Genomic DNA, 18,889 nt, shown 5'->3' on the forward strand with positions numbered 1-18,889 from the left:
AGCCCATTTCTGGATGGCCGGGCCATGGGCCCAATTTAGGCCCGGTAGGCTGGCCCGCCCGTAGGCCCATAGGCCCGCCACTTAAATATATATATATATAAATATTCAAGAAATAGAAAAGGCTACCATAATAACTAATACAAAATAGTTACACAAAAGATAACCAGCTCAGTTGGTGGCTAGCTCTCCTTGAATGCTTAAGGGAAGGGGATCCCTTCAAAACTCAAAAGTATTTAATTTTTACCCAAAGCCCGCCCAGCCCGCCCAACTTGAGGGCCCACGGACTAGGCCACGGGCCTTAGATTTACCAAGGTCCGGCCCGTTGACCAATCAACGGGCTTAGTGGCCGCCCGGGCTGGGCCATGAGCCTTACTCCTCCAGGCCGGCCAGCCCGGCCCGGCCCGTTAGAGACCCTTACTTTTACCCAGCAAATAAAGGGGAAACGAGGGATGAGTATCTATAGTGTTGAGGCCTCGTATTCTCAATGATCCACGTAGTTGCCAAATGGATGGATGTACGATCTCAACTGTGATTCCTGATTCAGTCGCTCCTGCAAAAGGCGTCCGGACAGGGTGTCCGGACACACCCTCCGATGGTTTTGTCAGCCATGGAAAAAGAGATAAAAGCAATTGGCACAGTTGGCCTTTTACTAGGTATTGAAAGGCTTACCTTCTTCTTTGCGCGAAGGTTTGTATATATAGTTCTTTGGAAATTCTCTCTCCTCCATAAATGATGGAAGGCTTTTTGGTTTACCATGATGCCACTAGGTGGTGGCAGGGACATCCTCATCCTACGAACGGCTGTCAGAGATCGTGGGAAGTGACTTGCTGTCACTTCTGTCTTTTCACTCTGCAGGTACTGGGATATGATTTGTGACAGGATGTCAGAATGACGTAGTGAGGCATGCTTGGCTTGACAGTGATCGGATGAACATATCCGGGTAGAATATGAAAGGTCGCCGGATGAGTAATGGCGGTGGTCCGGATAGGATGTTTTGCGAGTCCCGTGTGCTCTTTATTTCAGGGGTCCGGATAGGAAAGCGCGCCACGTGTACTTTTGGGGAAATCCGGATGTGGATACTCCGGATAGGATCACGTGCCACGTATCGTCAGGGGACGCGTGCCACGTGTCATCAGGGATGGGTCCCTACAATGCCCCCCTTTTTAACTTGTCGATTTTGCTTTAGCAAAATGGGCGGGTTAAAAAAGAATGATTGCCTTTTGAAACCGAAGTTTGCTTTTTGTGCTCATTGGACCACGTGGCGAGCGGGGGCGAAGAGACAGGAGAGCATTTATGGCGAGCCGCCGTCTCTGGGTATTCCCTAGGCAATGTGTCGGTTTAATGATAGCGTTTGCTAAACGTTTGGAATACCGAGGGGCTGTTTCCTATAAATAGCAGCCTGTGGCCTCCCGTTGCATTTTTCTTACTGCATTTTTCTTTGTTATTGCTTCATCTGCCTACTGCGTGTCTTCGCTTGTGAGTGTACCGGCAACATTCAGGTTGTGACGGCGACTGCATTTGCGATTTCCGACCATACTTTCCAATTTACATTTGGTACGTATGCTATTCTGGTTTCTCCCCTTCTTGTATTCTCTTTTCTCGGGTTTTTTTTTTTATTTGCTTGGAAAAGCTGTTTGGGCGACTGACTGTTGATGTTAGCTTCTAGGGTTTTCTGCGTTTCAGATATGTTTGAGGTTTCTGTTGCCCCCCTGCGCTTTTGGTGGGGTATTGAATCTTCTGTGGGGTAGGGTTTGAGGTTTTGTGGGGTCGATTCATTTTGTTTGACTTGTTGGATTTCTTCCATGCAGATTCTGCTGCATCTTTTTAGGCTAAAAAATGTCTGCTAACAAGGAAGTTACTTCACCTCGCCCATCTGGTGATGCTCGTGCTGAGAAATCTGTGGAAAATTTGAACGTGAAGGAATTTTGCGATCGGTTTTGTATTCCCAATGGTGTATCTGTGGAACTCTTTGATGGAGAGGGTGTGTTGCTTGAGAAACCGGAAGATAACGCGATCTTTTTTACCAAGGAGCAATTCAATGCTGGACTCCGGTTCCCTCTCCCGTCTCTGGTCAAGGAATTTCTGCATTTCACCCAGATTCCTCCAGTGTATGCACATCCCAACATGATTCGGGTGCTAATGGGGTGCAGCATTCTAAGTATGTTGTTTAATTTGGACCTCTCACTACTGGAGGTTCTCTTCGTTTATTCGATCAAGAAGGTGAAGAGTAATATCTTTAGCTTCGTCGCCAGCCTTCCATCTCTGCAAATGGTGACCAACCTGCCAGATTCGACTAAAAGGGCCGCCAAGGGACAGGTACTAGTCAAGGGCGTATGGGCAGGTTTGGCGGAGCATTCGGATAGGCCCTTTGCTCCCAACCAGTCGCTGAAGGTTCCAGGTATAACTTAGGCTACTTGCTGTTTTTGCATGGTTTGTAAGTCAGCATTGTTTTAGGTGGCTGATATATTTTGCTTGCTTGGGTGCAGGCCAGAATAAAAGGGGAAAACTGGTGGACTGGGTGGAGAAGGCCTCGTTCGACCGTTTGAAGAGGCTTTTCGAAATCACGTCGGCCGAGCGGAGTTGCGAGCTGCTTCTTTCTGCGCAGAACCTCCGCTTGGTCGTCCAGGGGCCTCAGGCATACATGGTGAACATACTCCCGAGGCGGCTGCCTGAAGAAGTGGTAGCTGGGGAGCATTTCACCCTTAAAGACCTTCCCTTCTATGAGGGGGCGCGGAAGGCAAATGCCCGGACACGCAAGGCCCGTCTCAACAAGCGGGAGAGGAAAAGACAAGAGGGGCTCCTGCGGAAGGCTCCGGGTGGGAAACGGTCCGCGTCCTCTCCACCTGTTGGTGCTCCGGCGAAAAAGAAGAAGAAGCTGAGTAAGAAAAATAAGGGAAAGGCAGTGAAAATCCCAACTCCTCCGAAGGAGTTTGTACCGCCTCCCATTGGCTATGAAAAGGAATGTACAATACAAGAGCCGGAAAATCCTCTACCGCCTTCTATCTCAAGCGGTTTTGAATTTATTAGGGGCCTAAATCTTTCAGGGCCCTCAATGGCGCCGGACGTTCGGATGGCTCTTCTGACTGAGGAAGCGCTTTCAATAAATCAACCCGGCTCCCCTCATCCGGATGTGGCTGCGGCCCGGGCCTCTAGCGCTGCGACCTTGCCTCCTGCGACACCCCCAACAGGAGAAATGGGGGCGGATAACCAGGGGTTGCCTTCTCATGGGCCGAACCCTCGTGCCTTTGTACCTGTGAGGGGGCCAACCAGGAGAAGGTCGCGTCCGGTACGCGACTTGAAATCTGGCCTTGCTAGGCGGCTTGAGGGTCGGTTTTTAGAAAGCATCGAAGTCAGCTGTTCGTCCGTCCAGGAGGGTCACCTGGAAGGGAATGAGGCGGAGATGGCGGAAGAAAACCCAGCCACCCCAGTGTTGGTGCCGGATGAGGTTCCATCCAAAGAGACCCAGCCGGCTGAGAATGCTGAAGCCGTGGTCCCGGAGGAGGAATCACTTTCCAATGCCTCTTTGGGGGGGAGTCTTTTTTATGATGCCACTTTCAACTCTGCTAGCCCTTTTAGCTATGCGGAGATGGAAGAGAAGCTAAAACAGATTTCTTCCGGTTCTGACGTTGGAGTGCCTTCAGCCAAGATGTTCGAGACAGTAGAGATGGTATAATTTGTGTCTTGATTTCTTTGTCATACTGATGCGTTTGTCACATGGTTTGTAACTTGGTCTTTCTTTGTTTGAGTATTTTCCTGCAGCTGGTGAGTGGCCTTCGCGGCATGGCTCATCAACGTGATCTTCTTTCTGACCTGCTAGAGACTGTTGATTACACAAAATCCTTCATGTCTCAGTGAAAGAGTGATGAAGAGAAGTTGCGTTTGAGACTGGAGCAGGCCGAAGCCGGTTCATCTATTGCTCGAGAGGAGAACGAGGTTCTTCGAGAAGAGCTTGCTGAGGCAAAGAGCCGGGAGGATTTTATGGAAGCCCGCCTTTTTGAGACGGAGGACGAGATGGCTCTTTTGAGGAGGGAGGTAAGGCAACTCCGGACAGAGGTGTCCATTGAGAAGAGGCAAAGAGAAGAGTTGCAGTTGCGCTTATCAGCGCAAAAAAAAGAGCTGGAGGGTGAGTTTGCTGCGGAAAGGGAGGAACTTGAAGCGGAGTACCAGAAGCAAGTTGATGAAATGTACTTCTTTGGCTATCGCTGCTGTATGAAGAAGCATGGAATCAAACGGGATGTCCCTTCAATTCCTCCGGGTGAAGAGGAGAAGCTGCGCCGCAAACCTGCTCAATGAGGGTCTTTTCTTTTTGTAAAGAATTTTTACTGCTATCTTCTCTTTGTATTTTGTAGTCCGGAGACTTTTTGTATGTGATTCTTTTCACACAAGTATCAATAAAATATACTTCTTCATTTTGCCTCATCCTTTATTGGTAATACTGCTTTAGATTAGATACATTCCATGGTCGCTGCAACGGGGTTCCATCTAGTTCTTGTAGATGATAGGCTCCACTTTCACTTGCTTTAGACACTATGTAGGGGCCTTCCCAGTTGGCTTGGAATTTTCCTGCTCCTATGTCAGCAGTATTTTCAAAAACTTTTCTAAGGACCAGCGTACCATTTTTGAAGCTTCTGGGCCTTACTTTGCGATTGTAGTGGGCTGATGCCCTTTGTTGATAATCTGCCATCCGGATGGCTGCAGTTTCTCTTACTTCGTCCGCCCAGTCTAAGTTTCTTCCTAACTCTGTATCTGCATCAGTCTCCCTTTCTACCTCGGTCCGGACAGTGGGTAAGCCTATTTCAGTAGGAATGATTGCGTCCATACCGTATGCGAGGGCGAAGGGAGTGTTTCCTGTTGGACGTCCGGGTGTGGTTCGATAAGCCCACAGGACGCCGGGTAGTTCCTCCACCCACTTTCTTTGGCTTGCTCGAGTCTTTTCTTTAAGGCAGTGATTAGCGTTTTGTTTGTGGCCTCCGCTTGACCATTGCTTTGGGGATATCGTGGCGTAGAGTATGAGTTTCGGATGTTTAGTTCTGAACAAAAATTCCGGAATGCGATACTATCAAACTGTGGGCCATTGTCTGCTATGATGGTCTGGGGGATTCCAAAGCGGCAGATGATGTTTTTCCATACAAACCTGGTGACATCTTTATCTTTGATGCTGGCATAGGCTTCAGCTTCTACCCATTTAGTGAAGTAATCCGTGGCCACAAGCAGGAATTTTTTCTAGGCGGGTGCGGCTGGTAGAGGTCTTACTATGTCCATGCCCCATTGTGCAAAGGGCCAGGGTACTGAGATTGTTTTCAATTCTCCTGACGGCATGTGTGGAATGGGGGCATGCCTTTGACATTTGTCACATTTTTTAACATATGCCGCCGCATCCTTTTTCATCGTGGGCCAGTAATAACCTTGTGAATGGGCCCTGTGCGCCAGAGACCGACCTCCGGAATGATTTCCACATACTCCCTCGTGCAATTCAGCTAATACGTACAACACCTCTGAATGATTTAGACATCTGAGGTAGGGACCTGTAAAGGATCGCTTGTACAGATGTTCCCCTATTAGGGTGAAGCGGGCGGCTTGCACCCGGATCTTGTGTGCTTGCTTAGTTTCTTCGGGCAGGGTGCCTGTCCGGAGATACTCAATGATGGCTTTCATCCAGCCTTTGTCGACTGTTTTGCTTTCCTCAATGGTATGGCAAGTGGAGGTTTCAACGACGGAAGACTTGGCTTGCACATATATAGGCAATAGTATAGCTTCTTTGACGGGAAGAGAAGCGGCTATGCCTGCTAGGGCGTCGGCACGCGAGTTTTCAATCCGCCTGATTTTCTCAATCGTCCATTCGGTGAATCGCTGCAAGGTGTCCCTTACTTTGTTTAAGTATCGCGCCATGCGTGCATCCTTGGCTTCATATTCTTTCTGAACATGTCTTACCACAAGTTGGGAATCGCTATAAATTCGGAGTTTCGAGACGGATAGAGCCAGAGCGAGGTCCAATCCGGCTAAAATGGCTTCGTATTCTGCTTCATTGTTAGAGGCGGGGAATCCCAGCCGGATGGCTTGCTCCAAATATTCTCCGGTTGGGGATTGCAACAGGAGTCCTACCCCGGATCCGGATGACCGGGAGGCCCCATCAACCCGCAAAGTCCACCATTGTTTTTCGCTTGGCTCCTCGTGTTGGGAGGGCCTTCGGGAGTATTCCAGCACGAAGTCAGCCATCACTTGGCCTTTTATGGACAATCTGGGTTGGAACTCGATTCCATATTCACTCAATTCTATGGCCCATTGAAGCATTCTTCCGGTTAGGTCCGGCTTGTGCAGGATATTGCGAAGGGGTTGGTCAGTTAACACGACCACCGGGTGTGCTTAGAAATAGGGTCGGAGTTTTTGGGCGGCACTTCGAAGTGCTAAGGCCGTTAATTCCATCTTTGAATATCTGGTTTCTACGTCTGCTAACGCTCTGCTTATGTAGTAGATGGGTTTCTGCTCCTTGGGCGATGGGCAGCGGAATAAGACAGCGCTAATTGCCCACTCTGAGACAGCCAGGTACATATACAATTTTTCTCTGGGGAGAGGGCTGCTTAGGATGGGTGGTTGCATGAGGCACCGCTTAATTTTTTCGAAAGCGTTTTGACAGTTGTCCGTCCATCCGCTTGCTCCCACTTTACGGATTGCCAAGAAGAAGGGTTGTAGCTCATCGGTGAAACGGGCTATAAAACGCCCTAGGGCGACAAGCTTGCTTGTGAGGCGTTGTACTTTCTTCTTGTTCCTGAGGGGTGGTGTTTCTATGACTGCCTTGACTTGATCTGGGCTAACCTTTATCCCCCTTTGACTGACCATAAATCCCAGGAATTTCCCAGCACTTACGCCAAAGGCGCATTTAGAGGGGTTTAGCTTCATGTCAAACTTCCTTAGGAGGTGAAAAACTTCTTATAAGTGGAGAACATGCTCCTCTCGGGTTTTGCTTTTGACCACGATATTGTCGATATATACCTCTACTGTACGGCCGATTAGTGGTTTAAATATCTTTGTCATCAGTCTTTGATAAGTAGCGCCGGCATTCTTGAGGCCAAATTGCATGACTTTATAACAATAAAGTCCGTGTGGCGTTATGAAGGCTATCTTTTCTTGATCATCCGGGGCCATGGGGATTTGGTGATATCCGGAGAAAGCGTCCAGGAAGGAGAGCATCCCTTGCCCAGCAGTGGAGTCCACAATTTGATATATTCGTGGCAAGGGGAAACTGTCTTTCGGACACGCTTTATTGAGGTTGGTGTAGTCAACGCAGACCCGCCATTTGCCTTCTTTTTTGGGTACCACTACTACATTTGCCAACCAGTCCGGATAATCTACTTCTTTGATGAATCCGGCTTCCAGTAGTTTGTCAATCTCATTCCGGATGATTTTTTGTCTGTCCGGGTGGAAACGTCTAACCCTCTGCCGGATGGGTTTCGCTGTTGGTAAAACGTTAAGTTTGTGAGAGACTATCGATGGATGAATCCCCTTCATATCAGAGTGCGCCCATGCGAAAATGTCATGGTTTTGTCGGAGGGCGTCTTGGATGTTCTGGGTTTCTTCAGGTGTTAAGAGAGAACTGATATGAGTAAGGTGAACATCTTCTTCCGAAATTTGGATTGTTTGCAAGGGATCTGCTACCGGGGGATCTCTGTCCTCCGGGCACAGTGACTGCTATTGGTCAAGTGTGTGCGTGGATTCAGGGAGAGGTTCATTCTCTTGACTGGTCCCTGGTTCTCTTGCTATCTGGTAGCATTGGCGAGCAGCTAGCTGGCTGCCGTACAGGTTGATTTGCCCACCCTCAGTAAGAAAACTTACCATCTGATGATATGTAGAGGGGATGGCTTTCATGTCGTGCAATCATGTGCGCCCCAAGATAATATTGAAGGGTGACAAATCTTGTACCACTGAAAATTGGACGTTGAGAGTGACTGGGCCAGCTTGAACTGGTAGCACAATATCTCCTAAGGAAATAGTTGATGCCCCGTTGAATCCGGACATGATTCTCCCAGGGTTTTCGAGACCGACTAAATTATGTCCCATGTGGCTTACGACTGATGCTTGTACCAGGTCAGCTGAGCTGCCTGGGTCAACTAAGATGCGTCTTACATCGAATTTGTCTATCCCTAAGGATAGAATGAGGGCGTCGCGGTGCGGACGTAATATCCGTGTGGGGTCTACTGGTGGAAAAGTGATTGTTCCGTCTATGGGGTGAGGGCTTCCTCCGGTTATCCCAGGTCGGATGGAGTTGACGCGCTCACGCACCATTGCCTCTCATAATAATTTTTGCCTCTTTCGTTTGGAATTTATCTCTTCATCCGACGGACCTCCATTGATGTAGTTTATAATGGCTTTGGGGGTGGCTGGAACCGTGGGGGCTCCAGAGTCGCGACCCCGGGAGGCGTCTCTATCTCTGGCATCTGAGCGGAGGTATTGCCTTAAATGTCCCGCCTTTATAAGCCTTTCCACCAAATACTGGAGGCTTCTGCACGTCTCCGTTGTATGGCCATGCTCCTTGTGGTAAGCGCATTTTTTGCTATGATCTCTTCTGGATGGGTCCGATCCGAGGGGTCTGGGCCACCTGAAATCAGACATGCTTTGGATCATAGGGAGAAGCTTCTCATAAGTTATAGAGAGTGGTGTGAGGGGTGGCATTTCCGGGCGACTTGGCCCTTCTTGCCTTTGTCGGTGGCCTTGGCCTGTCCGGATGTTTAGTGCTTCCTTCTGTACTACCCTTGGATGACTGTCCGGCAACCAATACTTGCTGGGTGGCTGCCCGTACATCATCTTCAAGCATTGAGTATTTGTTTGCACGTCGAAACAAGTCGTCCATCGTCACGGGAGGCTTTTTAGCTAATGACTCAAAAAATGGAGTGCCTGGACAGATGCTTCGCTTGAAGATCTGTAGGACCGCGTCCATGCTGCAAACTTCCACTTGTAGGACGGCTTGGCCAAATCATTTCACGAATTCCCTTAAGGATTCATTATCCTTCATTTTTATATTTTGCAAGGTGCTGATGTTTTGTTTATGCCGAGCGGAGCATAGGTACTATCCCACGAAAGCTTCTGAGAGGTCTCTGAAATTATCCACCGAGTTAGGAGGTAGGCGATGGAACCATGAGAGAGCCTGTCCTTGTAGACTGGTAGGGAATACTTTGCACAGCAGCGGGTCGTTGCCTATATCGAGGGTCATGAGCTGCCGATAATGCATAATATGGTCGAAGGGGTCACTGCACCCATCATATGTGGAGAACTTTGGTACGAGGAACCCCCTTGGGGGCTCGTAATGAATGATATGGGAGCAGAAAGGTGTGGAGAGCATGTCATCCAGCCTTTTGCTAATGGAGCCGATGGGTGGCTCGTTCGGGGGATTTTTCCCAATGGATCGTACCGCTTGGTGCGGTGGAACGTTCTGCACCATGGGGGTGACCAAGGGGTCACGGTGCAAGAGAACGTTCTGTGGTATGGGGGTGACCGTAGGGTCATGGTGCACTCCCCTTGTGGTGGTTGCTGGTGGCTTGGGCCTGCCAGGCTGCTGGGGTCCTAGTCTCGCACGCATAGCGCCCGATAACTGGGATCTTCTGTCACGCTGTCTCTTTGATGAGAAATGAGTGGAATCCGAGCTCTCTTCACGGGGAGCTCGAGGCATGGGTGTGTGTGGCTCGTGCGGCCTAGCGTTACGTGTTTCAGGGATTGCCTCCGCTGTTCCGGGGTAAATCGACTCCAGATGAGGCCTTGAGTTGGCTACTTGGCCTCTAGAGTGCTGACGACGGGGTGGCCCCGTCGATGATGCCTGGATTCGTAATATTGCATTTTCCTCTCTTAACCTCGTCGTCTCTTGGAGGAGAGTTTGCAGTTGTCGCTCGCTTGCTAACTGCCTTCTTTCGATGGCTTGACGCCATTCAGAATTGTCTTCCTCTCCTCTACCAGATGAACGGCTTTGGGAAGGCATGGCCATCTTTGCTAGTTACTGAATCAACGAAAAAGTTTCCCACAGACGGCGCCAATGTTGAGGCCTCGTATTCTCAATGATCCACGTAGTTGCCAAATGGATGGATGTACGATCTCAACTGTGATTCCTGATTCAGTCGCTCCTGCAAAAGGCGTCCGGACAGGGTGTCCGGACACACCCTCCGATGGTTTTGTCAGCCATGGAAAAAGAGATAAAAGCAATTGGCACAGTTGGCCTTTTACTAGGTATTGAAAGGCTTACCTTCTTCTTTGCGCGAAGGTTTGTATATATAGTTCTTTGGAAATTCTCTCTCCTCCATAAATGATGGAAGGCTTTTTGGTTTACCATGATGCCACTAGGTGGTGGCAGGGACATCCTCATCCTACGAACGACTGTCAGAGATCGTGGAAAGTGACTTGCTGTCACTTCTGTCTTTTCACTCTGCAGGTACTAGGATATGATTTGTGACAGGATGTCAGAATGACGTAGTGAGACATGCTTGGCTTGACCAGTGATTCGGATGAACATATCCGGGTAGAATATGAAAGGTCGCCGGATGAGTAATGGCGGTGGTCCGGATAGGATGTTTTGCGAGTCCCGTGTGCTCTTTATTTCAGGGGTCCGGATAGGAAAGCGCGCCACGTGTACTTTTGGGGAAATTCGGATGTGGATACTCCAGATAGGATCACGTGCCACGTATCGTCAGGGGACGCGTGCCACGTGTCATCAGGGATGGGTCCCTACATATAGGAAGCAGCCATTCATATCTCGGACCCGAAAATCTGAATACAAAAGAATTAAATCCGGACGCCAACCCGAACACTCAAATCCATCCTATACATCATCGCACGTCCGACCCTCCCTGCAAGTCTGTTTCCGGAGAAATAGAAACAAAATTAAAATAAATAAAAGCAAAGGCGAGAAAATGTAGGACTATATATATCATCTCGAAACTCACTCTCACTCGCACATCGTCTCGCGTATTGTGCCTTTGGCTGGTTCGTTTCATCATTCGTTTGTCTTTTTTTGGGAGAGAAGCGAGAGAGAGCGGGAACTCTCGTTTATGTGCGTCGGAGGCTCCCAAAAATGGCGACCTCACAAGCAGATAAGGACTTCATGAAGGAGCAGCACAGCCCAGACGACGTCGTTTCCATCGACCTTCCAGCTCCCCAAGGCTGGACCAAGAAGGTTTTTTTTTCTTTTCCTTTTCCCTTTCTGTTCTCTGCTTTCGAATTCTGTGTTTCAGCTTCTCATGTTGCTTATATGCCCTATTTCGCTCTGTACTTTTCGTTTTTGGATTCTTTCTCGGAGTTTGTTCCAAGTTTGGAGGTTCTTTTTTGGTGGAATTTTGTGCGAGTAAGAGGGTGTGGTGTTCGTTTCCTGGCCTTTAATTCTCAATTTCGAGGTCGAATTGTAATTTTTTAGTTTTTGAGCTTTCACTTGGCTGTATTTGTTGTGGTGTCGTGTGGTGTGGTGTGGTTTGGCTTGTGCTCCCCGAGTTCGTCCACAGGTTGAAGATTTTTCCCTTTTTTTGGTGGAATTGTGTGTGAACGAGATAATATCCGTTTATGTTCTTGTTTTTGCTTGCCCATTTTGAGTTGGTCTTTTATTTATTTTTAGTTTTTTAATCTTTTTCTTTCTCGAATGTCTGTTTGCTCGTTTTGTTTTATGCTCGTTCTTATGTGGTTAGGGTTTTTCTCCGAGTTGTTTAAAGGTTTGGAGTTCTTTTTGGAGAATTGTGCAGCATATGGTGTTGGTTTTCTGGTTTTTGCTCTGAAATATCGAGTTTTGTACTAATTGAATTTTGTGTTTTTAAGAAAATTATTTTTTTGAGTTTTTAAAAATATTTTTTTATAACATTTCTGGCGTGGTTAGGGTTTTTTTCTCCAAGCCAAGTGGGAATTCTACGTGAATGAGAGTATAATTTGTTTGTGTTCCGGTTTTACTTATCAATTTTAAGTAAGAATTGCAGTTTTTGAATTTTTGAATACTTTTTTTATTTTTTATTTTATTTTTTTTTGAGTTTTGGTTGGTGGTTGTTGTTCTGTGCTTGGTCCTTTGAGGTTAGGGATTTTCTCCAAGTACTTTCACAGTTTGAAGCTCTTTTTGGGGAATTGTGCCTAGTAGGAGCATATCTTATTATTATTTTTTTCTGGTTCTTCGTTTTTAATTTTGGGATGGAATTATACCTTTTGCTTTTCTTCAACTTTTTAAAAATTTTTATGGTGTAAATTGTTACTTATTTTGCTATTTGGTGCATGAGAAGCCAATTTGCAGTTATAATAGTTGTTCAGTCTATTGATTGAAATTGCTTTAGGTTGTTTCTTTAATAATAAGGTCACTTTTTTTTTTGAAAGTTTATGGAATATGGAATGTTCTAGATTATTTGGTTTTTATTTATTTAGGACATGGAATGCGTATTTTGTTCTAGATTATTTGGTGTTCATTTATTTAGGGCATGAATCAAGCTGTTATAGTTTTCTGGTTTTCATTTTCATTTAGGTTCCTTAAACAGATAATTCAATATTGTATTTTACTTCTTTTGAAGTTTGCATTTCTATTGATTTAGTATGTTCTGCATTCTATATTGGCACATGCAAGAACCATTCCCGTGCTTTCATCTTTTAAATGGTTTTCAAGTTCAATGCCTTATACATACTCAGTTTGAATTTTATGAGGTCTGTCATTCCTTATAAGACTAGGGTTAGAGAAGCAACTGTTTTTACAAAAGAAGATGATCGGAACTTAATTAGTATAGATTTGATAAAAATTTTAATCATTTCTAATATCTTCTATTTTTGGATGAAGGGTCACAATAAAGAATGAATTTTGTAGTGATTCATGACCTAGTTCATCAATTTTAATTAATGTAATATCATTTATGTGGAGAATCTTAATTGTTTTGCTAATAGTTTTAGGCAGAGTGAAGTATCTTCGTTCTGTTTACAGTTGCTTTTGCTATGTTAGCTTTTAAGATTATTTATTGATATTACAAGAAAATTATAAACCTTTATAAATTGGAATCTATTTGGTAACAATTTATATTCAAGTTTAGACAATTGTATCAAGTAGAGGCCTGAATTAAAATGTGGATTGTTTCATTGTAGTTTCAATTGGAAATTCAAGTCTTATCTTATGATGGACATTGACAAAACATGAGCAAAAATTATTAACTTTTGTGCACTAACACGGATTTTTAAGTGAATTGATATTGATGAAAACTTATGCTAATATGAATTCACACTTCCCTTGGAGTTTTTAAGGTTTGTAGAGTGTAGTTTATCCAAATATGATATTACAAGAAAAGTAGTTAATTAGAATTTTTCTATGGAATAAATAATATTTATATAGAAGTATAGAGTAAATAATATTTTATATAGAAGTTTGAGAAAATATATAGATATGTGTGATAAAGGCCACTACCCCATTACACATGATGAAACACTTGATGACACTATCTTGACCGTATGTGTGGTAATAGGTAAGTTTGAAGGCTATTTCCATCCCTTGTTGGGGCATATGCCAACCATCTCTCTTTTCTATGAAGACGCTTGATGACATTGTCCTAAGAAAACCTCTACTTTGACTTCCACCCAAATTATCAATGAAAAAGGTGTCTTTGATGCTATTTTAAGATGTATTTGACCTAGTATGTATATTGGATTACATAACGTTATATGATATTTCTATTGAGATTGGTGGGTACTTGAAAATTGTGAGAAGGATTGTTGATCCCATAAGTAATGGTCCACCATTTTATTTGAAGATTTATTTTGAATTCGTATATTTTTTATTTTAATAGTAGTTTCAATTCTTAGAATATAATGACCAAATCAAGACTTTTGAAGCCATCTATTATTTAATTAAATTTTTGAAAGGACAGTGGGTGAAGAGCTTACAAGTCAAGTGATGGAAGTTTTCCATCAAAGCATAACTTTTTTTGTACATGTTCTTTAGGTTAAATGAATCATAATTATTATAAACAAGATTTCCAAGCTTAGTAGCAACTTGAACCTATGTCTACATGGTAAACTAGGTGCCGCTTTGACAACTAAGCTAGGAGGCATCACATTCAAGTCTTTTACCAATTATAGTAAAATCCTTGATAAATAAGTGTTCGATAAATTAATAACTCACTTAAATAATAAAATCTTCTAGTCCTAATTCGAGCAAGTGTCTTAAGTTAATAACCTTGCTAAATGCATAAGATATAAATTTTTTAGAAATCCTTAGGGATTGAAGGAAATATAAACTAATAAGTGATGAAGTTCATAAAAAAATAGCAAACAAAATTTCATAATATAGTATTGAGTAGCTTTTCACAACTTCTGTTTTTCACAATTCAACTCTTTTTCAAAACCATCACATATTTGAAATCTTTTTATCCTCTAGGGCATTATATTTTGACACCAAATCTCTTCATTTTAAGAGTCTTTCTATCTTCCATAAATAATAATCATCTCGTCTTTTTTAGAATGTCATGCTTTTATGTATTAACTTTTGATTACATTCATTGTTTTTGAATTTATAAGATATAATATTCTCTCTAAATTAATAAATATTCATTTATCGATGGTTTAATAAATTGTTCATTTATTGATAAATCAATAACATTGGTGAGATAATAATTTCTCGTGGTCCCAAGAGTATTATTTTATAGAGGTTTTACTATATGTATTTTAAGAATATGAACCAATGTGTGCATATATTTGATACCTTGATTTTCTTTGGTGACAATATGGACAAATATTTTCTTCTCTCTCTCTTCCATTCGTGGTTCTTTTGTACGACCATTGCTGAATTCCAATGTGATTGCATATTTCCTCTATGGTTGCGTAAGAATGTTGTAAGACTACAGAAAGATTTTTTGCCTGCATATTGCTGCTGTCCCCCTACCCTCACACCCTAACCCAAGAATTTTATACATTTTACAAGCTTTGGGCTGAGTTTTGAACCTAGTTCCATGGGAAAAAACTGTTTACTGCCTTTGACAAATAAGCTAGGAGACATTGAATTCAAATTTTGATTCAATGTGTACTTAAGGGATGGACAGGGCTCTCATAGGGAACCAAATGTTTACATATTTGATCCCCTAATTTGCTTTGCTGATGATGTGTTCAAATTCTTGGTCTTGTTTTTCTTCTCTTTCCATTTCTGGCTCTTGAATGTGCTCATCACTAATTTTGGTTGTTGATGTCTTTGCCTAGATGGTATAGTTGGTTTAATATGTTACCTTGAATGGCTTATGTGATGGCATATTTTCTTTGGTAGCATATATGATGTACCATAGTCATGTTCTCTTTTCAGCAATTGAATAGTTTTATTAATGTTTCATTTTTTTCTTTGGTTGCCACACAAATATGAGCATTTTAGTTATAATTCCACGTGATATACTTTTTTCTCATTTATCCTTTTTTTTTTTCTTCTCTCTTTTAAGTCAATGCACTTATGAAACTGTGACTGATATATGTTTGCATTCAGCAAGTGCTTGGGGACTCATTTATTTTCATTTCTTTATAATTTCTTTGCAAATCTGCTTTTTTTCTCATGACATTGAGAGATTGGCAAACAATGGAGGCAATCCTATGTGGAATTTATTATGCATTAAACATCAAACTTAATATTAAGTGCAGGAATAATTAATTAATGATGAAAAGATAAATGTATTTTATGGAGGGCACTTCCATTTGGCCCCCAATCACACCATAACTAGGTTCATGATTCATGTAAAGTTTTGCAGAGCCCCCTAAAAGCTGAATGTCAACTTATCGTATTATTGATGATGATCGGTATTATGATTTCTTACAGTATTTAATGGATAAGGTTTTGTAGTTTATGGATTTATATGAATTGTAATTGTTTTATCAAATTCAATTCTTGTGTCTTCAAAATTCAAATACCTATTCAGTGTATCAAATCGGTTAATTTATGGTTATCTTGAATCTCTCTCTCTCTCACTCTCTCTCTCTCTCTCTCTATATATATATATATATATACATACATACATATATACGTGTATATCTTTTACTTTTCTTTTGACAAACACATGAGGCAGTTGGCATCTGGCTTTCCAATCTGGCCTTCATGTTTGTTGTAGTCTTAATATTTTATTATTAGGTTTTGTTTTTTTGATTGGGTGGAAATCTTGCATCAAACCACCTGGGTCAAAGCTGATCTAGCTTCAGTTAGGGTTCGAAATATCGGTCGAGACTGGTATGACTCGACTGAGCCATATTTGCCTCGTCCAAGCTTGCTACGAAACCAATATCCGAGTTAGACTCGGAAATGGTCTGGATCGATTCGGAAGGAGAAGTTGCCTAGAACTTGAGCCTTGAGGAGAATCAATTGCAAATGGTTTTATTCCCATTCACCCAGTTATAGAGAAAGAAAAAAAAAGGGTTTGAAAGAGAAGAAGAGGACGGGGAGGATGAAGAAATGGGTCTTGGATAATGAGGTAATGGATTTACTAAAGAGGATGTTTGGGTATTGCAAATGGTTTTATTCCCATTCACCCAATTTCAGAGAAAGAAAAAAAAAGGGTTTGAAAGAGAAGAAGAGGATGGGAAGGATGAAGAAATGGGACTTGGGCAATGAGGTAATGGGTTTACCCTATGGATGTTTGGGTGAAATGGGTAATGAACATAGTGGTATTTATACAATGGATAATGAATATAATGAGATAAATATAAATATAAATATAATTTATAAGAATTTAATGTAATTACATTTTCAATAAATTACTAGTGTATAAATTAAATTTTATTAGATAACATATTACTAAAAAAAAATTAACAATTACTTGTATCAATATTAAAATGTGATACATAATTTGAATTTTTTTATAATTAATAAAATTTAACGTGAAGATATTAAATAAAAGATCTTTAATATTAAAAACTGATAAACAAATTTTTATATTTATTTAAATAATATTAAATATAATTAAACTTAAAATTTTATAAAAAGTATATTTAATTGCATATATTTTGCGTATCGTCCAATACTGATCTGAGATACTGAGATCGATGTGCCTCATGACTTTCTGAGTCAATGATCGAGACTGCAACTTTGAGTCATGGCTTCAGTCTCTTCTTTTAGGCTTATTAACACTCTCAATGGTGAGAGTATGGTTCTGCATCTATTTTTGAGATGTGACTGTCAAAGCTGAGATCTTCCATTGACTATGACTTCTCATCTGTAGAAAGTGATCTCTGTGCTGAGGTCATCTATAATTGACATGAATGTTGTAGTAGACTTGATCTTTTAAATTTTATACTTTATTTTTATTTTTTTATCTTTTATTATTTTTGAAATTTTATAGAATTATCATATTTGAATTGTTGATTTGGAATCTGTTTCTTTTCCTTTTGCAATTACCATCATTAACATTAGTTCTTATACTGGGTTCTGCAATATTAACCATGGAATTTACTGAATAATATCTCTTGTTTACCTTGCTGCCAAAAATACCAACATGTTAGATTACTTGCTTCCATGTATTAAATTAGTATGGTTATGTCTTCTGATTTGTTTGATCCATCCTTGTCGACGGAACATTTTCTTATGAGTCATTCTCTTCATGTAAGAAAAATACCTCCTTCCTAAATAAATTAGGGGTTCAATAAGAAAAATTAAGGAACCAAAACAACTAAGACAAACTGGTTATTAGTTGTCAAAAATGCATTGCTACTATATTCTAAGGTTCTGTACTTCTTTGTAATGGTTGACATAATATAGCAATTTGTATTGTTGGTCCATTCTCTTTACTTTAAGCTTTGCTAAGGCTTCAGACAAATAAATAAATAAATAAATAAATAAAATCGAACTGCTGAATTTTTTGTCCACTCAAGATTTATTTAAAATAAGATAATGCCTGAAATTAGAATTCAAGTGATTGGTTTTGCCCTTTTGCCTTCTCCACTTCTACTCCCACTTCCCTACATGTCTGCTGAATGTGTTGTGGCCCTTCTCCTCTGATCCTCTTCTTTGGGAATCATCAGGAGTGTTAGGGTTGTAAAGTGCAGAATAATCTTTGGATGTGCTGCCCAATTCTATTACTTGACTTTGGATTTGTTGCTTGGGGCTCTACTCCAAGCAAAGTCATTTTGAGGGAGGATCAGCTTTTGCCTTCTGAGTGAAGTTCCCCTCTTTTGCTTCTATTGTTATCATTTGAAGCATCACCACTTAGAAGATTAATCTGTTGTCCTCCATCTGGCAGGGCATCTCCAACCAGTTCCCAACCTTCATTTATGAGATTCATTATTTCTTCGCCATCATATTAAATGTTGTGCCTTTTTAATGTTTTCAAAGGAATCACCACCCAACATTTGGGTTATCGTCGGGTTTGCCTGACTTGATTAGTTGTTCTCTACTATCATGGAGAGTACGTTTTGTGGGGAAGGAAATAAATTTGGAGAACAGCTTCTTTGTGTATTTTTTGGTGTTTATGGAAGGAAAGGAATCAAAGATTATATGATGGGTTTGAGCTCTCTATTTTGAAGCTCAAAGATATGTTTCTTGAGTTTTGGTTCATGCAGTCTCTGGATGCATTTCGGAAAGGATGAATATCTTTTTTTGGTTTTGTTGATTGGCTGGGGTTGGAGTGGCTGGTCCTTGTAATTGTTTGGTTGCTTGTTTTTATTTTTACTTTTTTCACATTTTTACATTCTGTTCTGTTCTTCATGACCATGCTGTCTTGGTGGCCCTTTGTATTCTTCCCATGGTGCTTGAGTTACATATCTTATTATCTATTTAAAAATGGCAATGCCTTCATAAGATATTTGTCCCTTGTCTACTTTTTATCTTGCTACTAACCAATTTCTCATCAAAGTTTCCCACAATGTAAGATGTTTCAAAAGCCACTTCCTTCCCTGGAGTATGCACCCCCAAGTGATTTTCATCTTTATTGTGGTTTACCTTTAGAAC

The 18,889-nt window shown here is 42.0% G+C and overlaps 3 protein-coding genes and 1 pseudogene across 3 annotated transcripts in view; 1 reads left to right on the top strand and 3 right to left on the bottom strand.

The window, feature by feature from the left end:
* Positions 1 to 5,223: 5,223 nt before the first annotated feature.
* LOC117916242 lies at positions 5,224 to 6,291 on the bottom strand. Its single transcript, XM_034832188.1, has one exon. It carries the CDS (start codon positions 6,289 to 6,291, stop codon positions 5,224 to 5,226), a length of 1,068 nt encoding a protein of 355 aa, XP_034688079.1.
* A 1,581-nt stretch (positions 6,292 to 7,872) lies between these two features.
* LOC117916243 lies at positions 7,873 to 8,280 on the bottom strand. The gene has a single exon (XM_034832190.1). The coding sequence runs from the start codon at positions 8,278 to 8,280 to the stop codon at positions 7,873 to 7,875; it is 408 nt and encodes a 135-aa protein (XP_034688081.1).
* A 2,621-nt stretch (positions 8,281 to 10,901) lies between these two features.
* LOC117916226 (methyl-CpG-binding domain-containing protein 11-like) overlaps positions 10,902 to 18,889 on the top strand; it is a 29,018-nt gene continuing 21,030 nt past the window's right edge. Inside the window, exon 1 of the mRNA XM_034832154.1 lies at positions 10,902 to 11,152. Coding sequence (XP_034688045.1) covers positions 11,051 to 11,152 — 102 coding nt within the window. The 5' untranslated portion in view covers positions 10,902 to 11,050. The remainder of the gene's footprint in view (positions 11,153 to 18,889) is intronic.
* On the bottom strand, positions 13,353 to 13,513 carry LOC117917182 (annotated as a pseudogene).

This window comes from Vitis riparia, chromosome 6 (genome assembly GCF_004353265.1).
Source record: "Vitis riparia cultivar Riparia Gloire de Montpellier isolate 1030 chromosome 6, EGFV_Vit.rip_1.0, whole genome shotgun sequence".
NCBI classification, from domain to species: domain Eukaryota; kingdom Viridiplantae; phylum Streptophyta; class Magnoliopsida; order Vitales; family Vitaceae; genus Vitis; species Vitis riparia.